The sequence below is a fragment of the Malaclemys terrapin genome, chromosome 8 (genome assembly GCF_027887155.1).
Source record: "Malaclemys terrapin pileata isolate rMalTer1 chromosome 8, rMalTer1.hap1, whole genome shotgun sequence".
NCBI classification, from domain to species: Eukaryota; Metazoa; Chordata; order Testudines; family Emydidae; genus Malaclemys; species Malaclemys terrapin.
Genome location: NC_071512.1, coordinates 105,343,897 through 105,370,427, shown reverse-complemented (window position 1 = coordinate 105,370,427; position 26,531 = coordinate 105,343,897). Strand labels below are relative to the sequence as shown.

The following is a 26,531-nucleotide window of genomic DNA, read 5'->3' as shown; positions in this document are numbered from 1 at the left end:
GAGACGGGGATTTAAAGCTTGCTCCGGGCTGCATGATAGGAACAACTGCCTGCCTCCAACAGACCCTCAAGAGCCGGGTCTCTGAGAAGATCCTATCAGCAACAGCTTGAGGAAAGCAGTGCTACTTCACTCTCCAATGACCTACCTCCTCGTTGAAGGCCAGGGGCGGCACGGTGGGGTCCAGGCGGAACATGTCGTCACACAGGAGCGCTCTCATGCACAGAGCCAGGCTGTCCACGTCCCTCGCCATTGGTCCTACCGCTCCTGTAACTGGCATCAATATGGAAGAACATGTGTATAATTTAACCAATGGGATTTGAGGTGGCAAAAAAAACGATTTTCGCCTAGAGATTGAACTCTGGATGGAACAATCCTGCTCCGACCCGGGATATACTAAATCAGTGATACTCAGATAGGGACTCGAGAGCCACAAGTGGCTCTTTAGTGCAGCTCCTTGATTAATAATGAAATCACACAGTGTTTTAATATCATGTGCTGCAATCTAAGTTGTTAACCAGTCAGGATGCTTTTACTATGTTATTAACCAATTAAGTAAGTCATTAACTTATTTGCTGTGAGACTAAAAACATATATGTATATGACAGAACAAGAAGCAATGGTCTCAAGTTGCAGTGGGGGAGGTCTAGGTTGGATATTAAGAAACACTATTTCACTAGGAGGGTGGTGAAGCACTGGAATGGGTTACCTAGGGAGGTGATGGAATCTCCACACTTAGGGTACGTCTTCACTACTAGGCGGATAACGATCGATCTATCGGGGATCGATTTATCGCGTCACGTCTAGACGCGATAAATTGATCCCAGAACGCGCTCCCCGTCGACTCTGGAACTCCACCAGAGCGAGAGGCGGTAGCAGAGTCGACGGGGAGCCGCGGCCGTCGATCCCGCACCGTGAGGACCCGAGGCAAATCGATCTAAGATACGTCGACTTCAGCTACGCTATTCTCCTAGCTGAAGTTGCGTATCTTAGATCGATCCCCGCCCCTAGTGTAGACCAGCCCTTAGAGGTTTTTAAGGCCCAGCTTGACAAAGCCCTGGCTGGGATGATTTAGTTGGGGTTGGTCCTGCTTTGAGCAGGGGGTTGGACTAGATGACCTCCTGAGGTCCCTTCCAACCCTGAGATTCTATGAGGGAGGTGGGCTCCAGACCAAGATGCAATTTCAAAGTGCAACTTCACCCTGAGTCTGTCAGCCCAGGCTTGAAGGCTCACGTCCACAGGCTGTGTAGACGTGCCCCTTAGGGCTATTTCAATCCAAATAATAAATACACCTCTACCCTGATAGAACACTGTCCTCGGGAGCCAAAAAAATCTTACCGCGTTATAAGTGAAACCGCGTTATATCGAACTTGCTTTGATCCACCGGAGTGCGCAGTCCCGCCCCCCCACCCCCAGAGCACTGCTTTACCGCATTATATCCGAATTCGTGTTATATCAGGTCGCATTATATTAGGGTAGCGGTGTAGCAACAACAGCAGCGAGCGTCTCTCCAGCCAAATGCGTAGGAATTGAGGCAAGCTCATCTCTGCTGGCAGTTCTAAAGTTGGGTGGCATTTTTTCAGCACATAGTTTATTTGCTGAAAAATGCAGTTTGGGGTCAACCGAAACCAGTCCCGAATTTGGGTCCCATTCAACACATCGTTTTATTTGGGGGGGGGGGGGGAAATGGGGAAACAAGTTTCCGAAGAAGTCTGAATGTTTTGTTTCGATCCTTTCAGAAGAAAATGTTTTGACGTTTTGTTTAGAAATTTAGGTTGATTTAAATTAAAAAAACAAACAAACAAAGTGTAAAAAACACACAGAAAAGAAGTATTTCGTTTGACCCGCAATGATTTTTTTTTTTCTGGTTCTTAGGTGAGAAAAACTGAAAAATTATCCTTTCAGGTTGACCCAAAAAACTATTTTTTCCCAGGTGTTTCAGTGCTGATCCCAAATAAATAAATAAATAAATAAATATCGCCCTCCCCCCGCCAAAAAACAAACAAACAAAAAACCAACCCAAACCCACCATCCCCAATTCACTCAGTTCTAGGAAGAACTTACAGCTTCTGAAAATTTCTTCTTGTTAGAAATTCCATTAAACAATCATCCACCACACTGCACTCTCCAGCTGAGAGCCCTGCCCTGGAAGTAGGATGTCTTCTGTTTAATCAAGATTCATTCCTAATGTTCTTGTTCATCACAATATTTAAGAGGAAGTTACTTAAAATTCATGTACCTGATAGGATCCCATCAATAGGGCCGCTAATTCCAGAGAGACTGTGAAAGGAAGAAATAGAACAACATGTCACGTTGCTAAAAGGGAGCGGTTCACCCAAGATTATTCAGAATTTCATAGATTTCAAGCTTTAGGGTCATGTAATCTGAATTCCTGCAGAGCACAAGACAGAGAACTTCACCCTGCAATTCCTCCATCAAGCCCACAACTTATTTTTGAGCTAGAGAAGTTCTGTTATTATTAATTATTATTAATTATTATTATTATTACCACAGAAAGATACATCCTGAGAAATCCATCAATTAGTTGGGGATTGGTCCTGCTTTGAGCAGGGGATTGGACTAGATACCTCCTGAGGTCCCTTCCAACCCTGAGATTCTATGATTCTATGAATTGTATCTCTCCCCAGATAAGAATGTAGCAAAATCTGGCTGCTTCAAAACTATCAGTGGGGTTTGAATTCTGGGTGTTTGGTGTAGGCCTGGCTTGACATGAGTAATTACATTTCTTGGGAGACAGGATTAGGGAGGTAAAGGGATCAGCAGGCTGTAGACAGAATGTCTCTGTACTAGCTAAAATGAAGGCAAACACCAAGGGACCCATTTACAATGGACAAGGTAACAATGGATAAAATAAGCCTGGATCCGAAGAAGAGATAAAGAGTGAGGACGTATCTGCACTAGAAAATTTAGGCGACCGAACAGGTTGGCACACAGCTGTCGCAGTAATTACATTGCTCGTGTGTCTATACTTTGCTCCTTCTGCCGACAGTGCGCATCCTCACCAGAAGCGCTTGTAACGTTCGTACTGTCAGCGTGGGGCATTGTGGGAAGGCTCCTGAAATCTAGTAACAGTCGACATAAGCAATGCTGTGTCTACACCAGGGGTGGGCAAACGTTTTGGCCCGAAGGCCACATCGGGGTTCCGAAGGCTGTGCCTCCCTAAACAGCCTGGACCCCACCCTCTATCTGCCCCCTCCCACTTCCCGCCCCCTGACTGCCCCCCTCAGAATCCCCGCCCCATCCAACCCCCCCTGCTCCTTGTTTCCCGACCGCCCCCTCCTGGGACCCTCGCCCCTAACCGCCCCCCCGGGACCTCATCCCCTATCCAACCCCCTCTGCTCCCTGTCCCCTGACTGCCCTGCGCCCTATCCACACCATTGCCCCCTGACAGGCCCCATGGGACTCCCACGCTTATCCAACCCCCCCTGCTCCTTGTCCCCTGACTGCCCCCTGGGACTCCCTGCCCCTTATCCAACCCCCCCGCTCCCCGCCCCCTAACCATGCCGCTCAGAGCAGTAGGACTGGCAGCCGCGCCGCCCGGCCGGAGTCTAGAGCACCGGGGCAGGCCGGCGGCTTTCGCAGCCATGCTGCCCAGCAGGAGCTCACAGCCCCGCCGCCCAGAGCACTGGCGGCATGGCGAGCTGAGGCTGCAGGGGAGGGGGGACAGCAGGGGAGGGGCCGGGGCTAGCCTCCCCAGCCAGGAGCTCAAGGGCTGGGCAGGACAGTCCCACGGGCCGGATGTGGCCCACAGGCCGTAGTTTGCCCACCTCTGGTCTACACTGACACCGCGTCGGCCTACCCACCTCAACCTTGACTCTACGCCACTCGGGGAGGCGGAGTTATTAAGTTGGCCTAGTGGGGCGGTGACTTTGTTGGGAGTGAAATTTAAGTGTAGCCACTTCCAAGGTAAGCTGCCTTGCATCAACCTAACTCTGTAGTGTAGACCAGGCCTAGGTCACGCATGGAGAGTGTGTGCTGTACGGGGATTGGTTCTTACGAAGTGATCAAGCCAATCCCAAAACGTGTGATGCAATGCAGAGTAAATGCCATGTAACATGTACGTGTATATAAAGGAAGAGGTTTGCTGTGTAACTTTGGAGGTGTGGCATGCCCCAGACCCACCCCTTACGCTTGAATCTGATCAACTCAGCGTAGCATTGCTGTCTGCCAGAGAAAGGAACCTGGGTGATGAGATGGGAGAGGACTGAATTCTTGGGGTTCCGAGTGGAAGAGGTCCCGGGGGAACCCCCGACATTTGGTACTAAAAGCACAAGGCCTGTGATCTAAAGGGGCAATGCTTTTTGGAGTGACCAGATAGCCATTGTCTTTTTGTCCCCCTGAGTCACTAATGTGATTTCAGTACCGCACACGCCTTGAAACGGAGAGGGGCTCCATCTGAATCAATAAAGCCACCATCACTCGCAGGTCTCCTACCACGGAGTGCAGCCCTTCAGCAGGTGGGGGGCAGGTCTCTGCACCTACCTCAGCCTGTTGCCCGTCGGCTTGAGCCCGCACAGCCCGCAGAAGCTGGACGGCAGGCGGATGCTCCCACCTATATCTGTCCCAAAGCCCAGGACGGACCCTCCTCCGGCGATCAACGCCCCCTCCCCTCCGGAGGAGCCGCCGGGGCTTTTCTGGTGGTTCAGCGGATTCACCGTCTGGCCGAAGATCGAGTTGCTGCAGTCGTAGCTGGAGAGAGGAAAGGAGCGGGTCGGACACTGGGGGGACAGTCACATCTCTACTTCACATCCTTGCCAGGAGGGAGGAGTAACTCGAAAGTTTGCTGGACATTTTTCTTTCTGCCCAACATAATGATCTGAATGCGAGCGCCTCAGTCTTTAATGTACGTCTCCTCACAATGCCGGAGAACAAATCTGAGGCCCAGGTGGACTCTCTGACTTGGCCAAGGTCTAGGACACAGCAAGGAATTGGCCCCGGGATTCCCAAGCCCCAGGCCAGCACCCCAACCACTGGACTGTCACTGACAATCTGAAGTCACTCGGGCCCAGATCTTTAAAGGGGCTTAGGCATTGCTGGGCTCTGTGTTGCAGTGCCTAACCCCCAGGTGGTCTGCTGCCCCAGGGAATCTGCAGCTCCAAGATGGAGCTGGGCAGAGCCAGGTGCCTGAAGATGGGATTTTCAGAAGCCGGCCAGCCAAGCAAGGACCTGCCAAGCCCAGCCAGGCGTGAAAAGCCAAGGGGAGGGGGAGAAGAGAAGAGGCGTGTAGCCGCTGTCACAATTCAGGACAACTGCGGGTGTATCCCTCCTCTGTCGTCCACCAAGGGCACCCACTCAAGGCTCCAGGCTCCCCAGCCACGCCCTCTCTTGGGCAGAGACCTGCGTCTCTCTCTCTCTTCTGACTGGGTTTTTCCCCGGGATGCGCAGGTGGAATAAATAATAGCAGCAACAGCAGGGAACTTCCCTCCAGACAAATGGGTAGGAACGGAGGTAAGCTCATCTCTGTAGGAAGTTCTAGAGTCGGGCGACATTCCCTGCCTATACTGGGATATCCCCCACAAGCCAGACTGCTTAAACTGGCCACCATCTGCGCTTTGCTGCCTCTTCAAAGGCTTACGAACAGTGTAACTGCCGATGTTTAGAAGTTCCCACGCAGCTCTTTCTAAGCAAGCCCATTTATTCTTAAGGTAAAAGCATTACAGAGAAAACATACAAAAGCGCCTACGTGCATGCTAACCGCTCACCTGAGGTCACCCATCAGTCTTATGGGGCCTCAATAGGCCAAAAATCCTTCCCACCCTTCCCAGGAAGGACTGGGGTCTCCTTGGACGGAAGGCCCTGTCCGTTGGCTGAAGCAGAAAGCAGGTGCTGAGGCAGTTTAAACTCAGGCTATTTATCCAGAAGTCCTTTCTTTGTCTGGTATCTGAAGAAACCACTTTGAACCAGTCTAGGCGATCCTCTCCAGGTGGTGGGACCTCTCCGGAGGCACTACCACCTAATCACCCCCCCCCCCACCGTTCTTAGTCCCTGGAGGAGCTGTGGTGCTCCTCCCACACAGAATCACATACAATGCCTGGCCCACAATGATACACAAACCCGATACATTCCGATCTCCTATAGATATTGCAGGAAATTTACATGTCCACTACAGGTGCCCAAGTGGCTACCTGGTGCACCCAGCTGACAGTCCAGAGATAGGTGCCTCCTTCTGCTCAGAATCCTCAACTGCGAACCCTCTCCTGGAGTTAGGCACTTCAGCCAGGTCACATGTGCTTAGGTAGCCCATGCCCAGCAGCCAAAACGCCGTCTCCTGCTCACACTCAATACCTCTCGCACACTCACCCTATGTTTCCCCTGGGGCTTCGGCTTGAGCAAGGGCTCTGAGCAGCTCGTTAGCTGTGGGGCGGCATCCGGGCTTTGGTGCCTTTGAAAATGCTGAAGAGCAGAAATGTAGGCATCTGCGAGGTTAGGTGGCAGTGGAGCAGTGGCTTTGAAAATGTCAGTAGCCCATAAATGGTGGAGTTAGATGCTTAAAGAGGCAGATAGGCACCTGAGTACCTTAAAGATCTGAGCCTCTAGGCCTTGTGTGTGGAGACATTTTGTTCTCAGGGCGGCTGCAGATTGTACTACAGGAGACACTCACACAGTGCTCTCTCTCCCAGAGACCTATTTCTATTTTCTTTCTTGCTGCTTCCCTTAATCCCAGACAGAAGCCACTTTAGACAGAGAGTAGATGTAGTTTTGCTTTGTGTCTAGAGACCATACATAGCTGATGGAACGTGAATTGCTTAGGGAAAAGCTCAAGGACCGCAGCAGAGCCCATCAATTATCTCCCAGGATTAATTTAGACCCGGGCTTTTATCTTGTTGAGTAGGGAGAGAAGTGTGCCAGATAATATTTGTAATAATACATTACTTGAATAAGGACTGTGGGACATTGGTTAGTACAAACGGAATGGCCCCCTGTCTCTTCAAGACCTTGACCATCACGCTGTCCTCTTGCTCCAGCCTGCTGAGGAGTTGCACAAAGCCGCAGGTGGAGAGGTGGCCCTGAGGGGCGGAGAAACACAAAAACGGTTGACGCATTTCAAACTCTTACCTTTCCAGTCAGCCAGAAACATTGCAGTGGTCCCCAAACTTTTTATATCACGAGCCTCATTACCCAAAATGTAATCAGTATGACCCCCCGCACCTGGGAGTTGGGTTGCCAGCTTTCTAATCGCACAAAACTGAACACCCCTACCCTGAGACCCTGCCCCCCGCTCGCTCCATCCTCCCTCCCTCCATCACTCGCTCTCCCCCCACCCTCACTCACTATCTCCAGGCTGAGGCACTTACCACGGCTCCCGGAAGCGGCCGCCAGATCCCTGTGGCCTCTATGCGCATGGGCGGCCAGTGAGGCTCCGCGCGCTGCCTCCGTGTCTGCAGACGCCGCCCCCGCAACTCCCATTGGTTGCGGTTCCTGGCCAATGGGAGCTGCTTAGCCAGCACTCAGGACACGGGAAGCACACGGAGCTTCCCTGGCCGCCCAGGTGCCTAAGGGCCGCAGGGATCTGGCGGCCGCTTCTGGGAGCCACGTGGCGCTAGGGCAGTCAGGGAGCCTGCCTTACCCCGGACCACGCCGCGCCACGACCAGACTTTTAACAGCCCAGTCAGCGGTGCCGACCGGAGCCGCCAGGGTCCCTTTTCAACTGGGCGTTCTGGTCCAAAACCGGCCGCCTGGCAACCCTACCCAGGAGCTGGGGATGTGCCGCAGCCAGGAGCAGAGCCAGGGCCGGGGGCTGAAGCCAGGGCCAGGCCTCGGTCAGGGCTGGGAGCTGAAGCCAGGGTCTCAGCCAGGGGGCGGGTCTAGGGCTGGAGCTGGAGCGGAGCTGGGGGCAGAATGGGACTGGGTGACACTCCCTTCCCGCCACGGGGGGGCTCTCCTGGGCCCCACCGCCCCCCTTGAATGTTCCTCTGCTCCTCCTAAGGGGCTGCGCCCCACAGTTTGGGGACCACTGCCTTAGAGATAGGGAGTGAGTAGAACAGAGGGATCCACTTTCAGATGATGCTAATGACCCCGATCCAGGATAAGGCAAGGTGATCTGGCGGCTGATTCCACTGGCATCCATGCGTAAGGGGACTGCTGGCCCCTTACTAACACTCCGTGGGGCGTTTTGGTTGGCCAGCTCCCAGTACCAAAATGAAGAGGTAGCGTGGATGGGAAATCAAGACCCTGAGACTGACAGTCCCCAGGAACAATGGGGAGAGGGCAGGCTAATGAGGGAGTCAGGAGGCCGGGGGGTCCCTTTCTCCGTGTGAGCTGGAATTGCCTGGAACAGAGTGGGGCCGAGCTAAGGAGAGAGCAGGGGCCCGAGCTGAGCTGGGGAGCAGAGCCGGGCCAGCCAGAGAGAACCGGAGAAACAGCCCAGGGAGCTGGAGGCAGAGCAGCCGCAGGGATGAGGATTTAAATTGGACATTGGTGTGATCTCGAAGAAAAGTCAGAATTGGAACAACCCCATCAGGATGGATAAATATCTCCAGTTCCCTGAAGCAGGTCGCCTGGACTTGCTGGATGTACTTGGGCAGAATTTCAGCCACATCCTCTCCAAAAGCACATAGCTGGTTCTGGGCCACTTCATCCTTTGGTCGAACGGTGGGATGGGTCTCTGTTGTGGAGCTCCCCTCAAAACGAGCTTGCACCAGCACTGCAGGGTGTGCAGCAGCTTTAAGGCCAGCCTGGGCCAGCGCCAGCGCTGCTGCCAACATCCTGCCCCGGGCGGCGAGCCGGGGACACGGACAGACCAGGGCACAGACCGGAACCGGAAATGGAGCTGGGATGGGAGCAGTCTGGAGCCAGGTGCGGTGAGCAGCTGGGGAGAACAAGGGGGGACTCTGGGCAGCAGGCCCAGCACAGGGAGATGCCTCCTGCCAAGAGGCCCTGCAGACTTGGAGGGGGATCGCTGGGAAGAAGGTTCCTGCCACCTAGCGCATGAAGAGGCGTGTGGCCACCACCAGAGCAAGTGTCTGATCCGCAGCATCTCTGCAGCACAGCCAGGGCCGGGGCAGGGGCCTGGGACGTGTGAGAAACAGACTGAACTTCCCTTACGTTCCTGTGATGTGCCACAGAGCGGGGTGACGGGTTTTCCTTTCACCTTCCCCATTTTTAACTTATTTTTTTAAATTAGTTGCTGTTTAATAAATTGTATTTGCCTGCAGAAAGGGCACTGGGAGTGAAGCAGGGCTGGGGAGAGCCAGGGGAGCAGGGGAGCTCCAGGCTGGCAACTCCCCAGGCTGCAGGGCCTGGTCCAAGGCCCACAGAGGCACGGGGAGGCAGAGGAAGGCAGCAGGTCTGAACCCCGTCGCCTATGATGAGCGGCTTTTACACTGCAGTCTGCCCCAGGGGCCGGGGGCTTGGTGTGACGGGCAGTAGCCCAGACTGAGGCAAGGTGGGGGTTAGAGGGTTGGGGGGCTTCCCAGAGAGGGGAGACCTATAGAGACTGGTGGGGTATTGCCAGGGGCAGCCCCAGGGTAAAGGGGCACCGGGGTCCGGGAGGGACACGGGGCCAGCTACAAGCGGAACACTGGCCTGCAGAGGGCGCCCAGGCTGGAAAAGAGCTAATTCCCAACGACCAGCAGGAGGCGCCGCAGGGGCGAGTCCCGCACCATTACAGACCTATACCTATTATTAATAGTATTAAGCCCCTTGCCCCCCCCCCAAATACAGCGGTCAAACTACACCTATAAGCTGGACTCCACTGACCTCAGAGGAGATCCTTTCACCGATGTGAGAGGTGAACTGAGCCCACGCCTTGTCCTCTGCACCTACTTATTCACTCAACGGCCCACATACGATCTAACGTATTGCCCCCCCCCCATCTCGTGATGGGCTATTTAATAAATGGTAAAGGACACACCTTATAGCCAATGTGATCCTTGATGCTGACAGGAACGCCATACAATAACCCTTTCTCCTTCTGCCTTCGCACTTCCTGTAGCTGCTCCTCGCACTCCGGAATAAAATGTCTTAGGCAGTTCACCTCCCGGGTCACCTCCAAGGCCTTTCCGTGGAAAGACCAGGAACGGGGCATTAAGAAATAATCACAAAATTAGATACACGGCATTTCCACAGCGCCTTATACCTTCAACAGGCTGTGCAAAGAGTAACTAACCAATCAACAAGAAACCTAATTATTGATATTCCAGACTCCTAGAGCCTTCAACAGAGGCCAGGTGTCATCATGCTAGAACAGAGGTGGGCAAACTACAGCCCGTGGGCCACATCCGGCCCGTGGAACCATCCTGCTTGGGCAGTGGGGCTGTGAGCTCCTGGGGCAGCGCAGCTGCAGAGCCGGCTCGACCCGGTGATCTGTGCTGCGTGGTGGCGGCGGCGGCAGCGTGGCCCGGCTGTAGTGCCGCCAGCCACCAGTGCTCCAGGCAGCGCGGTAAGGGGGCAGGGGAGGTTGGATAGAGGGCAGGGGAGTTCGGGGTTGGGGTCAGAGGGCAAGGGTGTGGATAGGGGTCAGGGCGGTCAGGGGGGGAATGGGGTTGAATGGGGGCAGGGGTCCCGGGGGGCAGTCAGGAAGGAGGGGGGGTTGGATGGGGTGGCAGGGGGCAGTCAGGGGCAGGGGTTCCGAGAGCAGTCAGGGGACAGGGAGGAGGGATGGTTGGATGGGGCAGGGGTCCTGGGGGGGCCGTCAGGAATGAGAGGAGGGGTTGGATGGGGCGGCGGAGGTCCAGGAGCAGTCAGGGGACAGGGAGAAGGGGTGGTTGGATAGGGTAGGGGTCCCCGGGGGGCAGTCAGGAAGGAGGAGGGGTTGGATGGCGTGGCAGGGGGAAGTCAGGGGCAGGGGTTCTGGAGGCAGTCAGGGGCAGGGAGAAAGGATGGTTGGATTGGGCAAAGGTCCTGGGGGGCCATCAGCAATGAGAGGAGGGGTTGGATGGGGTGGCAAGGGTCCGGGGGCAGTCGGGGACAGGGAGCGGGGGGGGGGTGGATGGGGCAGGAGTCCGGGGGGGCGGGGGGGCAGATAGGAGGTGGGGGCCGGGCCACGACCCCCTCCCTAACTGGCACTCCATACTATTTACGAAACCCGATGTGGCCCTCAGGCCAAAAAGTTTGCCCACCCCTGTGCTAGGACATAAGAACAGCCATACTGGGTCAGACCAAAGGTCCATCTAGCCCAGTATCCTGTCTTCCAACAGTGGCCAATGCCAGGTGTTTCAGAGGGAATGAACAGAACAGGCAATCATCCAGTGATCCATCCCATGTCACCCATTCCCAGCTCCTGGCAGTCAGAGGCTAGGGACACCACAGCATGGGGTTGGGTTCCTGACCATCTTGGCTAATAGCCATTGATGGACTAGGCACTGTACACACAGAGATGGTCCCTGCCTCCAAATCCCACAATCTAGATAGGAAAGGCAGGCAAAGGGTGAGAAAAAGGAAGGGTTATTATCCCCATTTTACAGATGGGGAAACCAAGGCAGAAAGAGAAATGAAGTGGTTTGCCCAAAGTCTATGGCAGAACTGGGCACGGAACCCTGATCTCTTCAGTCCCAGCTCAGTGCCTTGGGAACGAATCCTGGATTCTTCCCAGCTGATGTCTCATCTTACTAATATTTGCATACACTCCAATAGGGGGGAAATATATTGGTAGGTTAATATTTGCTTTTTAGATAGGTTGTCCTGCCTTTTCCTCTTGCAGAATGAACATCTGGCAGGGATGGTCTAGGTAGACTTAAATCTGCCTCAGCACGAGGGGATGGACTAGATGACCTCTTGAGGTCTCATCTAACCCTACATTGCTATGATTTCTACGTAATCTGTAAACCGGCCACAACCCCTGACCAGGCAGCCACCTTGTTACTTGCTGACTAAGAGGAGGAAATAAAAGGCTATCTGGCTTGGCCATGTCAAACTGCCAAAGGGACTGAGTCCATGGCTAGTGCACTAAACCTTACTGTGTTCGAAGTAACCCCAACTACACACAGATCTCAGTTAACTTAGAGGAGGGACAGGAAATCAGGAGACTGGGAATAAGTAAATAGAGGGAACTCAGCTCAGGGGTCAGGCTGAATTTATATTCCCCCACGCCCATCTCTTATGGCCTGTGTATATCACTCTATTGAGGAGACAGTATGACCCAATGGTTAGGGCACTTAGTGTCAGGAAGCTTGGGCAAGTCATTTCCTCTCACTGTATCTCAGTTTCCCCTCCCACCCTGCGTCTACTTAGCTTGTAAACTCAATTGGGGCCCCTAGACAAAACGGGGCCCCTAGACACTTTATTATACAAATAATAATAAAAATATACATTATTACATTAAAAAAATCTTCTGCTAAAAGAACGTGAAGGTGGCAAAGCGAAGCATTCAAAAGTCAGGAAATGCCAAAATTAAGGCAAGAACCTTCATGTTCTTAAGGTAGTTTTTGTGTGCATGTATGTATGTAATTTCCTAGGTTTTTCAGACCGCGAACTAAAAAAAAAAAAAAAATTCCATCGTGGGGTATCAGATTGCCACTCACATGGGTCATCCGCAGAGGTAGACCCTTTAAATCCATCACTCAGACTTCTGCCACTTAAGCTAATGGAGTAACTAATAGCAGTAGTAGGTTGTCATCCTTGATGTGTCCACCAGCACTAAAGGGGGATGAGTCACACACTTTCCCAATGGACTTCACACAGGGATGGTAAGTCTCAAGGGTTCTATTCCAGGGTCTGAAAGGCAGTGGGCTGAGTGGTTAAAGACCTTTCGTTCCCTGCCTCCCACCCAGCCTACATCCTCTGAACCCCGTTAGCCTGTGTCGGCCCCCCACTTCTGCTTCTATCCCCCCTGCAGGCAATCAAGGCAGTGTGACAAATTCCTCAGTCTGTTCTCTGATCCTCCCCTGTGCAGTGCCGGGCTTGGGAAGGGAGAAAGGAGGGTGAAGAACCCTGGAATTATCCTCTGCCCTGCTCCCCTGCCTGGTAAGAAGGAGAGAAGTGTGATGCGCCACAGCTACACTCCAGGCCCAGGAAACGGGGGTTGGGTAAGAGGGTGGCCTGCTCCTTTTTTGGACCAGCCTGTTCCCCTTTAAATACAAGTATTTGGAGAGCTACAGGAAGCAGGTTGGCTCCTGCAGCAGGCTCTGAGCTAGGTGTGACCCAGGCCAGCGACCAGTAGAGAAGGACCTGTAAGGTTTAAGTGGCCCCCTGCAGAAGACCTTGGGTTAGGGTGGAAGGGATGGTTGATGTGCTGAATTCATGTTATGTGGAAGAAATAAATTTGAAGCCCTGAGAAAACGGGCCTGAAGCAGGCTCAGGCAGGGCACTGTTTTATTCCCTGGGCCGGGGCGACAGGCCATCAGTCTTCTGTTCTCTTTCAATGGACTGATTATGGAATCTCCCTTAAAATGTTCCTCGACAGTCCTGAATCCTTTGTGGTCCATAAACAAGTAAATAATGGACTTTTGGATTTACATGGAGTCGTTCCCCCCCAACCCAATGGGAATCTCAAAGCATACAGCTTTGGGTGGGTATCTTTTTGGTGGGTATCTTTCTATCTGTCTCACACCACGCTGATCACCGGTGATGTCTGAGCAGTTTCTGAGGTCCAGGATGCTACAGGGCTACGAGGATGACTTCAGGCAGAGAACGCAAGAGAAAAGTCAAGCAAATCACACTTAGTTCTTTACCCGTGCTGCTCACCTTGTCCATGTACGTGTAGAGGACGCTCTCTGGAGACAGGGAACCTTCCTTCAGTTTTTCAGCCAGCTCCACAAGCGACAGGGAGAGGATGTGACTGGCCTGTATCCCTGGGTTCTGCAAGGGGAAGCCTTATAGTCATTATGAAGAGGATGAGAGAGGGATGCTCCAGCCACCCAGTGGCCTCTCTTCCATATAGCAATGGTCCTGAGCCCATCTAAGAAGGGATAAGCTGTTAAGTGTCTACAAGTACAGGGGCCAGCCAAAACTGGTTTAAATATTCCGAGGTCCAACCTTTGCATCTGCAAGTAGTCCAGTTGAGGCCAACAGGACGATTCAGCGGAGCCGGGATGAGCCCTCAGTTTTGCAGCCCTGCCCACTTTTGTTGTGTTTTTATTAACTGGATTTTAAATAAAACACAAATACACATTTCTCGACCTGCAAATACAAACCAGGTCTATTTACTCTCCAGATAAGTTATATTTGAGAATGGTTGCTGGAGTGGTGAAATAAATACAGAGAAATAGCTCAGGGAGGTAACTTATTACTATTTCTCTATGGAGAAAAGGGCTAGAATTGGGCCAGAAACAATTTCCCCATCCTAGGAAAACATGCAAGATTTGCAAAAAATGTCCCATCTCGAGTCAGGACAAAAAGTTGAAATTGCAAAAATTGTCACCAACCGATGATCCAAAAGAATTTCCGTTCCGGTTGATCAAAATATTTCATTTTGACCTTTTGACTTAATTTCTTTAATTTTTGTACTATAAATTAACTTAAATTTTGCAGTGAAAATGGGATTTGACCCGAAAGACAGAACCTTTGGTTTAGAAAATGTCAGAACAGGACGTTTCAACAATTTCAAAACATTTCTCCCCCCACTCCGCAAAAAAGTTTTTGGAAGTGGGAAATTCCCTGAAACAGATTCTTTCCCATTAAACCTTTTGGTTTTGACAAATGGGCATTTGTGGATGGAAAAGCATTTTGCTGAAAAATTCCCAACCGGGTCTAATCAGAGCCCCATTGTGTTAGGCGCTGTATGAACACTGAGTGACATTCAGTAGCCCAAAGACCTTCTAATGTTAATAGACAAGACAGACAAAGGGTGGCAGAAAGGAAGTTTCATTACTCCCATTTTACAGATGGGAACTGAAGCTCATGAGATTTACCCAAGGTCACATAGGGAGTCTGTGGTAAATCAGGGGATTGAATTCATATCTCCTGACTGCTACCCCAGCTCTATCTTCTCTTCTACTTTGATTGTAATTTCTTTGGGGCAGGGACTTTTTTGTTCTATGTTTGCACAGCACCTAGCACAAAGGGGTGCCTGGGTCTACTAGGCACTATAGTCATACAAATAATAAATCATAATAAAAGAATAATAATTAATAACTCACGGAGTGGATTTTTCTGGGCATTTGGAGAGGAGGAATACTGATCTATAGAAGGAGTTTAGGGACAATTTAGACCAGTGGTTCTTAAACAGGGGTGCACCCACCCCCTGCGGGTGCGAGGTGCCCTTTTTGGGGGTGCGAGACATGCCAGATTTTTTTAGATAGTAAATCGTTGAAAACACAAACTAAGCACAGGCCCATAAAGTGCAACTACTTTGTTTCATCAAACCTGTGTATTTATTAACATTATACATTTTTAAACAATTACTGTAATACACAAACAAAAATATATCTAGGTTTGAGGGGTGCGAGAACATATTTTGAGACCCAAAGGGGTGCAGGCGGCAGTAAAGGTTACGAACCACCAGTTTAGACCCACGCCTCAAGACTGACTTGAATCCCTGCTTGGGGAAAGTTACCTGCTGTTTAAATTGCTGAACAGCCTTTTCCATTTGCCCCAAACCCAGCTCTCTCCTTCTCCTCGCCTCTTCCATCTTCTTCTGCGTCCGTCTCTGCCCCATCCATTTCAGTACCAGGATGGCTGCAGCCGAGCTGCCGAGCAGGGCTGAGACTAGGTGAGGACCCACCTCCACCTCAGGTAGCAGTTGCCTCAGCGTATCTAGGGTCATAGTGAGACCCGCTCGGCGCTGTGACCCTGGAGCAGCTGCTATAATTCCAGGCTACTCAGATGCTATGTCAAAGCAAGGCAGAGGCAGGGCACTTTAACCCCACGCAGCATCCGCCAACCCGGAGCGGCTGGAAATGAAACCCACCGGCAGGGCGAGGGCAACCCCCCCCGTGTTTCCAAGCGTTGAGATTCATTCAGATGCTTTTTCTGCTCTTGCATAGCTCCAAAACGGGTTGAAAGTTCAAAGCTGACATCTGCGTAGTCCTTGTGGCTTAGGAAATGATTGCCCGGGATATGGAGAATGAACTTCACCCCCGAGCAGGAGGCCCGCACAGGACCTATGAACCTAGTTGCTGAAGAGGCGGATGAAAGTGGCACATAAGTTGGTGCTGGCCTGTTGCATTCGGGAGACTTTTACCCCGGGGGTGAGGCTGTCGAGTGGGCTGAGGCCGCGGATCTAGGCAACAGGATCTTCTGCATTCTCATCCCAGTGCTGACACCCAGTCCCCCTTTGTGGCCTTAGAGGAGACCATGGAAAGGATCAGATCCTGCTGGAAACGGTACGACCCCACTCATGGATTTCCCCCCACGTTGGGGAAGAACAGAAGCAGAGGAAAAGTCTATGCACATAGGAGCCCAGTATCCCCAGCCAACGCCCTGAGCCAACTTCTCTCCCACGGCTTCCTCAGGAGCCCTGCTCCCATGGGATCGCCACTCATGGCTAACACTCAGCCCCCTCCCCAAATACACACACGCCACCTGGGGGAGGAGGGGGCGCACAGCATTAACTGGTGCTTAACTGGGTCACTCAGGCGGCTCTGCCTAACCCAGAATTGCCAACAGCTACAAAATACAGCCTAAGACAAAGCACAACCCCCCACTTCCCTCTCAATATCCCCCTCCCCCCATTCAGGTACATTTAAAGGCTTCCCTTCCAAGGATGAAGGACAATGTAACCTTTCCCCCCACCCCATGCATTAGCCTTTCTGGACCTGCCTAATTCCCAGGGAGAAATGTATCTGCTTTATTTTAATATGATCCATTTCAGCACAGAAGCGGCTGTGTAAGCAAAGTGGCGGTGAAACATCAGCCCCCATCGAAAGTCTTCATTATTTGCTGATTCCCCCTGCCCACCCCCACCTCACAAGGAGAAAATGCAATTGCTGTCAGGGCAATGTTCTGCTCCCAGAGGTTTTTCACTGACCTGGAAAGTTCACAGAACACAGTCAAACAAGTAATACCTCGAATTTATACTGCTGTTCCCATGCCTAGAGCACAGGACAGACATTAACTAATTCATCCTCCCAACATCCCTGGGAAGTGAGTGGCAAGTATTATTATCCCTATTGATCTCACAGATGGGGAAACTGAGGCAGAGACGTGCAGGGACTTGCCCGAGGCCAAATAGCAAGTCAGTAGCAGAATCAGAATAAGAGCCAACGCCCTCCTGACCCCCAGCTCTGGGCTCAGTCCTCCAGGTGACCCAGTGCCCATTCAAGTCAAGGGATAGGCTCTCACTGACCTTCATAGAATCATAGAATATCAGGGTGGGATGGGACCTCAGGAGGTCATCCAGTCCAACCCCCTGCTCAAAGCAGGACCAACCACAACTAAATCAAACCCTTGATGCACATTGCATCAGCACCTAAGGCCCTGAGCCAGCAAGATGCTTAAGCACATGCCGAACTTCAAGCACGGGAGTGCAAATGGAAGCACTGATCCGGCACACATGTGCACGTGAATAATTTTACACATGTGAGTCCTCCCATTGAACTCAGTAGGATTACTCATGTATGTCAAGTTACTCCCCGTCACAAGTGCTCACTAGAATGGTGCCTCAGAGGCACAAAGTAAACAAAGAGCACGAACAAAGAAAAGGAAAGGACACTTTCACGTAGGGCTGGCTAGCAAACAAGAATTCTCTTCTGCCACAAACTGGGGTTTGACAGTTGATTTTGCTCCACAAACAGAAAGAAGACACCAGGGAGCTCTACCCCAGAATGGCCACTGCAATGTGGGAGACCCAAGTGCAAAACCTTGTGCTATAGGATCTCTCGTGTTGGAGGTGTTCCACGTGGTATAAATAATTAAATATTCACTGGACAGAGCCAGCCCTACACTGACTTTATAGCCCAGCCCTTAGGGCACTCAATGGGGGTGTAGGAGATCCAGGTTCAAATCCTTGCTCTGCCTCCTTCAAACCAGCGACTTGAAGCTGAGTATCCCCATCTCAGGTGACTTACCAAGCTTGGGAGCAGGGGGTTGGTCTCGGTCTTTCTCAGGAACTCCAGCCCGGCCCTGAAAAAACTTTCCCGACCAAATGTTCATCTAAACTGACCCAATACGTTTCAGTTTTGACGAATTAGCATTTTGTGATGAAAAATCATTTTGTCAAAAAAATCCCTGACCAGCTTTTCTTTCCAGACATTTTTGGCTTTCGGAAACCTAGCACGACATTAGTAACAAGGGCCAGGAACACAACTGTACGTTTTGTCTTGATTGGGTCACTTTGTAAACATTTTCACTCAACTTTCTCCATGGCACAATTTACAATGAACCTTTATGGTAGCGCCTTCTGTTGTCTAGTCTCCTTAGCACACACTAGTTGAATAGATGTTTGTGTGTTAAGCTCTTTAATTTCTATAGTGGGTATTCACCCACGAAAGCTCATGCTCCAATACATCTGTTAGTCTATAAGGTGCCACAGGACTCTTTGTTGCTTTTTACAGATCCAGACTAACACGGCTACCTCTCTGATATAAAGACAATGTGTAAATTAACTGATCTGTGTGTAGGTGTATTGCTCCCCTCTATGCCAACCCTCCAAGATTGTCCTGGCGTCTCCGGGAATCGAAGATTAATCTTTAATTAAACATATGTCATGTGATGAAACCTCCAGGAATACATCCAACCAAAATTGGCAACCCCACCTCTATTGGATGGCTGGAATATATCAGTTTAGTATAATGACAGCTCTCCCTGTGCTCCCTGGGCAGAGGCTTCCGTATTTCAAGCCACATGTCTTGAGTTCTAGTCCTAGTCCTTGTTTTGCTGCCATCTGTTGGCTGCAGAGTCTGGCCACGGATCGTTGCAAGAGCTTCATCCAGGATGAAATTACCCCTGTGTAGAAGAGTAGCACAAAGCTTATGCATTACTCAGGTCTCACTAACACCCTCAAACTTAAATGGGGCAAATTTCAGACCAGGGACTACAATCTCCATGTTATTCTTCCACCCCTATTTTAAAAGGGCGTGAAAACCCGCAGACCTCTACATAATACCCGCAGGTCTCAGCCCAGCAGACACTTAAGTACCCGCTTAACTTTAAACACCTGAGTTGTCCCACTGAAGTCACTAGGACTAAGCAAGTGCTTATAGTTAAGCACCTGCAGAGGTGCTCTGCTGGCCCCAGGCCAAAGCCAATCAAAACACAGGGCCGGCTCCAGGCACCAGCATAGCAAGCAGGTGCCTGGGGTGGCCAATGAAGAGGGGCGGCACGTCCGGCTCTTCAGCGGCAATTCGGTGGCGGGTCCCTCAGTCCCTCTCGGAGCGAAGGACCTGCCGCCGAATTGCCGCCTTAGAATGAAGTGGCGATAGAGCTGCCGCTGAATTGCCGCCGATCGCGGCTTTTTTTTTTTTTTTTTTTTTTTGCTGCTTGGGGCGGGAAAAACGCTAGAGCCGGCCCTGTCAAAACACGTGTAGAATAAAGGTCTAGAGGACCAGTGTGGAAATCCTGCTGTAATTCTACCTTGAAAAATACACGCGTAACTTAGTGTGCGCTCCCGGAGCTGGGACACCAGCAGAGCTGTGAGCTACAACAGTAACCTGGATACCGATATACAAATGGAAACCCAGCGTCCCATTTGGCTTCTGAATTCCTATTTCATATCCCATCCTGCCCTAACAAGCAGCATCTGAAATGAAGCGTGCTTTACCCAGATCAGGGCTATCTATCCAACCGTGGTATGTTCTAAGCTAATGAACGGTCTGCCCTTTCTTACTATTCCTTACATAGATACCCCATTTCAGTACAGCTGTTTGAACGTGAGGCTGGCACTGAAGTCCGAAATAAAAGCCTCTTACGCTACTCCACACAGGTCATTCCGATCGCTGGCAGTTCAGAGAAACTAAGAGGAAATTTGATTTTAAATTGGCCCGGTAACAGAGCAATCATAGCAATTGCCGGACTCTGGATCGGACCCGAGGTCCATTTATTCAGCAGTAATATGATTTTCCCGGTGGATGGTTCACTGCTCTCTTTTGAATTTTCAAGAACGAGGGGCCAGCTCCTTAGCTCATTTGATTTCAGTGCAGTTATGCTGATTTACGCCAGCGGAGGAGCTACCACAATGAGAATTTAAAACAGATGTGTTTCTCCTCTCTTTGCTACTCACATGTACCCCTTCTTCTAAGTCTATCTCATTCCCAGCTCGAGCTATTGGCCTAGATGCTTTACCAGGAACTGTTTGTCTAGGGGCGGCACCAAGGGTGAGTACCAGCTGCTTTACATAGAGATAACAAAGGGCACACACTGATATACCAAACCACAGAGAACCAGTCAGGGATATGAAGATGGAATGCAGATTGTTACAGAAAAAATTCCACTCCAAACAACAAAGGACATTCTCACCTCTGTGCCTTAACTATGTTTTTAGCTGCGTTATTGAGCCCAGAATTTGTTCATCAACAGGCAGGACATGGAAACCCAACACTGACTCCATAAAGTTTATGATGATTATTATTGTCCTATTGTAGCTTGATTTCAGTTAGCGAGCTTGACCCAGGAGGGCTCGGAGCAGACGAGTCATTTTCAGATGGTGCATGAGGGAAATGATCACAAATATAAATTCATAATGTAATACCGGTTGGGGGAAATGGCATGCATTTCTGAGGATCCAGAAGTGCTTATCCATTTACATCTCACAACAGCCATCAATGCAAATACGGAGGCAAACACTTGCCGTATAAGATGCATTTAGGAAACTATTGAGAGATCAAATTTTCAAATGTAAAACGTGGTCTTTACATTTCCCCAAGCAGCCTCGCTGATTTATTCCTGGCAGTCATTCCTAAAGCGTCCCTAAAGCAATCAGCACGAAAGTGCAACAGCTGGCCCGCTAATCAGCCAGCGTGTTGTACATGTTCACTGTCGTTGAAAGATAGTGTTTATTTTAACAAAATACAGGGATGCACTCAGGTGCTCCCTGTAAAGAAAGTACATTTGATGCCCATGGCGCATTAAAATACTTGACAAAGCTAACACGATGAAGCCAAAGAAATTTATTATTAGGTGTGTTACAATAGTGTGGAGAGGTCCAAGCCAAAATTCAGGACCCCGTCGTGCTGTACACATGGTAAAAGGCAGTCCTTGCCCTGAAGAGTTTATAATCAAAATAGGAGTGGGAGAAAGGCCGGATTGTTATCCCTGTTTTACAGATGGGAAATGAGGCACAGAGAGATTAAGTGACTTGCCCCAGCTGAGTCCACACCTATTGAATCCTAGGCCAGTAACTTAACCACTAGGCAATTCTTCCCCTATCACCATCTGCTGGACCCTTTGTCTTACTGCAGATCTCTGAGCATTTGCCACGACAATGTGAGGGAATGAGAAAGATGCACGTCTAGATGACTCACCATGGGGTTTAAGATCAGAGCCCAACTCCTCCGCACCGAAACTGGCAGGCTGGAACAACGGATCTGGGATTTCAACATGGCATCCATAACATCTCCTTCACTGGGAGGTAAGAGAGAAAGGAGGCAGTTCGGGCAATCCAGCTGTTTGATACCTACACTAAGCAGTGCTGGTTCCTAACCAGAACTTGATTGGATGTGGATAATGGAAAAATAATTGCACTCAATGCAATCACCATGTCCCACAGCAGACTGGATTCTTCAGACCAGCTGTCTCTGCACAGCTCAGGTGCTTGGTACTTAGCACGCTGAGTCTGAAGGGACTGGGAATGCATAACCTACATGTAATTCCCTTTCTATTATCCCCTGCCAGACCAAACCAGTGTCCTAACAGTGATCCATGAATACATCTCAGTGGGATGGGTGGATAAAGCTGGCTGATTCAATCCATCCTCCCTGGCCATTCCCGGCTGATCTTAGCTCTTCCGGCTAAAGAATCTGCTTCCTGGCTAGAAACACGGGCATTGGTTCTTCCATTCCTGTGAGTTAAATAAAGCAGGACTGTGAGGTCTATTTCACTTGGGATTTGAACAGTCATTTTGGATCCAAAATGCACCTGCCCAGGGTTCTTTCCGGAACACATCCCACAGTGCGCTGTTGACTTACAACTCCTCCAATAAAGGGAAGGTTCCGTCAGTACAGGCCTTTGCGAAGGGCTTCTCACCACATAATCAACTGGAGGGGGAGTGAAAGGTACTGGCTGTGAGGAAAAGCCCAAGGATTGTTCAAGAGGTAGCAAAGATGGGAGTGAAATGTTGGCCCTACTGAAGTCAATGGCAAAAACTCCTGTTGCCTTCAGTAGGGCTGGGATTCCATCCGGGGCGTGGGCATTACAAACTAATCTTACCTTCTCTTTTTTCAATCACAGTAATGAAACCAATTGAAGGTAAAAAGAGGAGATTCTGTATATTGTCTCAAATTGAGGGCCTGGTCCAGAGTCCCCCAAAAGCTGAGTACAGTTTTGGTTACAAGCAAATACAAGTGAAAACACATCTAAGACTGGTAGCCAATCCAGCAGTGGTCCAAAGCCTCAGACTACACTGCCACACCCATCTGTCTTCCTCACCGGCTAACGCCTCCAGGCTCTCCCGGCCCAGCCCTCACCTCGCAGGTAACAATCAATGAACTCCAGCCCCCGAGGTCCTCAGGGATGTTTCCCTGCCATGTACAGCCTCTACCATCAGCATTCACAGAAGATACTCAGTTTGCTGCTCTGTTAAAGAATCAGTGCATCACAGCTTATTAATTTAACTAATGGGGAGAGGAGGGGAGGTACATCCTTCCCTTCAAACACAGCACTGGATTGGTTTGTAATAAAAGTTAAACAGGTTTGTTCACAGGAGCACATGGATAAAGTGACACCAAGTAAAAGAGACCAAGGTAGCGATGGCTACAAGTTTTAGACTATTAGATGTATGTTTTCACTTTTTATTTGCTTATAACCATCTCTACCTTTATCTATAAACCAATCCAGTGCTGTGTTTGAAGGGAAGGGTGTATTGACCCCAGTTAAATTAATAAGGAGGAGAGAGACTCCATCTTTATCCTGCACCTTAAGAGACAAAGAAACCAAGCGATTTGATCTCTGTGATGGGTCCTGGCCAGGCCGGCCAGCAAAAAGGTGGAAAGAAGACTGCAAGATGCATTCTTTGTTTAAGATGGTTTATCTCACCTGCAGTCTCCTCCCTTCTGACCATTAAGCCAGCCTCTCCTCCCGACCGCTAGGCAAGGCAACCCATGGCCTGGTCTTTCCAATGGGGTTGCTGCAGTCATAAGCTGAATGAGATCAAAAGGAGTAAGTCGGTTGTTAGCATCTACTGCTATGTCTGTACGGTGTCCTGCAAAACGGGTCCCTGATCCTGGCGGGGGGTTAGGGGTGGTACCGTAATGGAAATAATAAAGAAGGGTAGTAGTAAGAACAGAGACACACTGTGATTTTATTCATGCTACCGTTTATTTACAGGAAATCCTTCAAGGTCTCCTTTTTTAACTCCCCTTTTCATCTCCCCAGCCGCCCCATCATTCACAAAGGCCTCTCCTCAAGGCGCCCGCTTGGCCATGCTGTTCTGGCTGTCTTCAGAACCAGTCGACCTACTCTAAAAAACAAGCCAGATGTGTGCGTCGGGGGCATTCACAAGTGATACAAACCTCCCCATCAATCAGGGACTTAGCATGTTACCTCCAAGGTGTTCTCAGCTCCCTCTGGTACAAAGAGAGGGAAGACTGAGCTCAGGACCTGAACGCAAAGGCCCCCCCCCCCAGCCCCCACAGCTTCCCTGTCTGTGACTCAACCCTAAATCCACCCACTGACATTCCTTATAGCCAAGAATTCTAGCTAGATGGGGTCAGCCAATTATTCCTTCCTGCTCTCCACTGAGTCAGCCATGGGCACGCCTCATGTCCAGCAAGTGCAACACCAGAGGCTGCCAGGAAGGGACGTCAACCTTGCTCCAGGCTTGGGGTGGTTCGAGTCCTTGTCGGAGTGAGGCCGCTGGCGAGAGACGGGAGACAATCCCTTTGCCCTACGGCAGCACTTTTCTTTGGCCCCTCAGTGGCAGAGAAAGCAGCAGTGGCCATCACCGGCGGTGGGAACCTTGAGCGCCTGCTCCCCTTTCCACTCACTCCCCAGCCACACACTCACATGCTCCTAGCCTTACCCAAGGGTTGCCAGCACCATTGCAAACACACCAGTTCCACGCGAGTCATAGCCATGATTCCAACCACATCACGGCAGAGATTCCTCCCAGTTCAGTCCAACCTTGCAACATGGAGGAGTCCCTCAGCACTCTCTGCCCCCTGCCCCCAGGGTATCCCATGAGCTAATGGCACAGGAAGTCCCTTACCTGTGCAGAAACTCTACCGAGACGTCCTAGCCCCAGATCTCATGGACCTGCTCTAGCAGCCCTGCTACCACGGGGCGCTGGGCTCAGGATTTGGCCAGTGAGAGATCCCGTTGGGCAAGGCATAAAGCTGGGATCATTTTCACACACCGCCTCTGGCTTTACTGTGTGCGCATCGTGGTCTGGGAGGGGAGGTGGGGGGACAGATTTGGGTCAGGGAACTTGGGGTCACTGCTTCACAGGGCACAGCTATTGTGGAGGGGTCAAGTCATCCATCCCCTGTTCCCAGGGTTGAGAGGAAGGATGGGGCAGTGATTAGCACACTACCCTAAGCATGTGGGAGGCCCAAATTCAGTGCCCCGCCTTGGCACAGACTTCCTATGTGACTGTGGGCAAGTCACGTAGCCTCTGTTTGCCTCAGTTTCCCCTCTGTACAATGGGGATACATTTAAAATATAAATTTAAATTAATGGAGATAACCACTGAGCTATCCCTCCCCCTAATAATAATAATAATAATAATAGCACTGCCGGGTCTCACACGGGTGTCGTGAGGATGACTACATTAATGATTGGGAGGTGCTCAGATATTATGGTGATGGTGTCTGTAAAGGGCCAGTTGCACTTCCTCCTGGCTAGATCTTGCCCCGTCGTGGTCTCTCTCTCTTCATGACTCAAAGCGCTCCCTCATTGGGACTCGGGGCCTCCCCTTCCAGCATCTGAGGTATCAATGTGCCACTGGACAAGCTGTCTGGATGCCACCTTGGACAGTCTTCATCCCACTTCTGGATCCTGTGCACTTCCTAATGGGTGGTAGGGGAACCCGGGCCCACCCGCCACTCCTGGTTCCAGTCCAGAGACCCTCTCACTACAACCCAGGCCTGCTCAGTCCTGCTCCCTGGGCTCTTCCGAGCTCCTGCTCTATGTCTGGGTTTACCATGGTCTATTCCCCATGCCTACTTCATGCCTCTTGCCAATCTCCCTAGGCCAGGACAGGAGGCCCAGGACTTACTCCGCCCCCGGACGTCCTCCTTATCCCTGACCAACTCCCTTTCCTCCAGAGAGTAACTGCAGAGCCCTTCTCCAGTTCTCACTTCCTGGCTTTATAATCCTAGCCTCCCTCCTGCCCCATCTTGGCTTCAGCTGCAATTAATCTTTATCAACCACTCGCTGCCCTCCAGGTGCAACATATAAGATGAATGGGCCCTTTCTGGCCCACATCAGCCCACTCAGGGCTAGTGTGGGGGTGAATACCCCCATCCCTAGATTATAGAAGTACCAGGGAGAGATTGTAGGCAAATGCCCAGAGCATGGAACCCTCCCTGGTGAATGAGTTGGGGGATCCACCGACAAGGCAAAACCTCACCACTTTTCCTTACAGCCATAACCTGGCTCTAGGCTGCAGCCTTTGGTTTTACTGGGCCTACTGAAATCAGCAGAAAGATTCCCATTGACTTCAACAGCCAGTCTGGCCAGCAGAACAGCTAGGCCTGCTTTGCTCCCCGTGACTGGTGAATTCTAGCGGAAGCTGGAATAAGATGGTACCAACGAGAGCGGCTCCAAAGAGCGCCAATATCTTTGATGGGAATTGAAGGAAATGTTGTTGTGGGGGTTTTTTTTTTCAAAATGTCCTGCAAAAGTTTTTCCAATTTTTTTCAATGCAAACCTGAGACCGAAAAAAGGTTGGTTTTCTAAGATCATTTTTAGTTTAAAAAAAAAAATGGAGTCTTCCTTAAAAAAAAAATCAGTTTTTGAAAGCCAAACATTTTAAACCAAAATTTTTTTGTTTTCCCATTTTCTGTGGTTGAATCAAACAGAACAGAACAGTTTTGACAAAAAAAATCCTTTTTTTTTAAGTGTGGCTGTAGAACATCCAACCAGCTCCAGCGCTCACATTCTATTGTAGATGAAGAGCTGAACACCCGACCCCAAGTGGTATCACAGCCAAGTCTGTCCATTGCACTGAACTAGTTACTGGGCACCAAGAGCTTTGCTGCTATTGGCTAATCTGTGGATCAGTCTGGTCAACCAGGACTGGGAGCCCCAGCACAGGGACGAGTTGCTCTCGGTTTTAATCTGCTTTCCATGTCCAGATCTCAGAGTGGTCGATGGCTTGTCTGTTCGACTCCTCCAGCTGAGCAATGAGGTTGGGAGGCCAACCTGCTTTCCCAGGGATTCCACTGAAATTGTTGTCCCCCATCGCCCCAAGATCCCCCCATATCCCCACGTTTTCCACTGCAATGATTCTGAAGAGTGCCAATGCAGATTTATCAAAGGGCCCTCTGAGCAGTGAACTTCAGTATCTCAAAGTCCACCCGTCAAACCCTTCTGCAGCACGTAGC

At 50.7% G+C, this 26,531-nt stretch overlaps 1 protein-coding gene across 4 annotated transcripts in view; it reads right to left on the bottom strand.

Annotated features, from left to right (window-relative positions):
- Positions 1-15,833, bottom strand: part of LOC128842148 (vitamin D3 hydroxylase-associated protein-like) — a 39,376-nt gene extending 23,543 nt beyond the window's left edge. For 3 of the 4 annotated variants that reach the window (XM_054037914.1, XM_054037915.1, XM_054037912.1), the window contains exons 1-7: positions 15,452-15,832; positions 13,642-13,755; positions 9,872-10,015; positions 6,892-7,025; positions 4,501-4,707; positions 2,237-2,277; positions 146-270 (exon numbers count right to left, since the gene is read on the bottom strand). In XM_054037914.1, the coding sequence (XP_053893889.1) occupies positions 146-270; positions 2,237-2,277; positions 4,501-4,707; positions 6,892-7,025; positions 9,872-10,015; positions 13,642-13,755; positions 15,452-15,661 (975 nt within the window). In that variant the 5' untranslated portion in view covers positions 15,662-15,832. Of the gene's footprint in view, positions 1-145; positions 271-2,236; positions 2,278-4,500; positions 4,708-6,891; positions 7,026-9,871; positions 10,016-13,641; positions 13,756-15,451 lie in introns of all 4 variants that reach the window. The other variant, XM_054037916.1, reaches the window with a different exon arrangement.
- Positions 15,834-26,531: the final 10,698 nt, after the last annotated feature.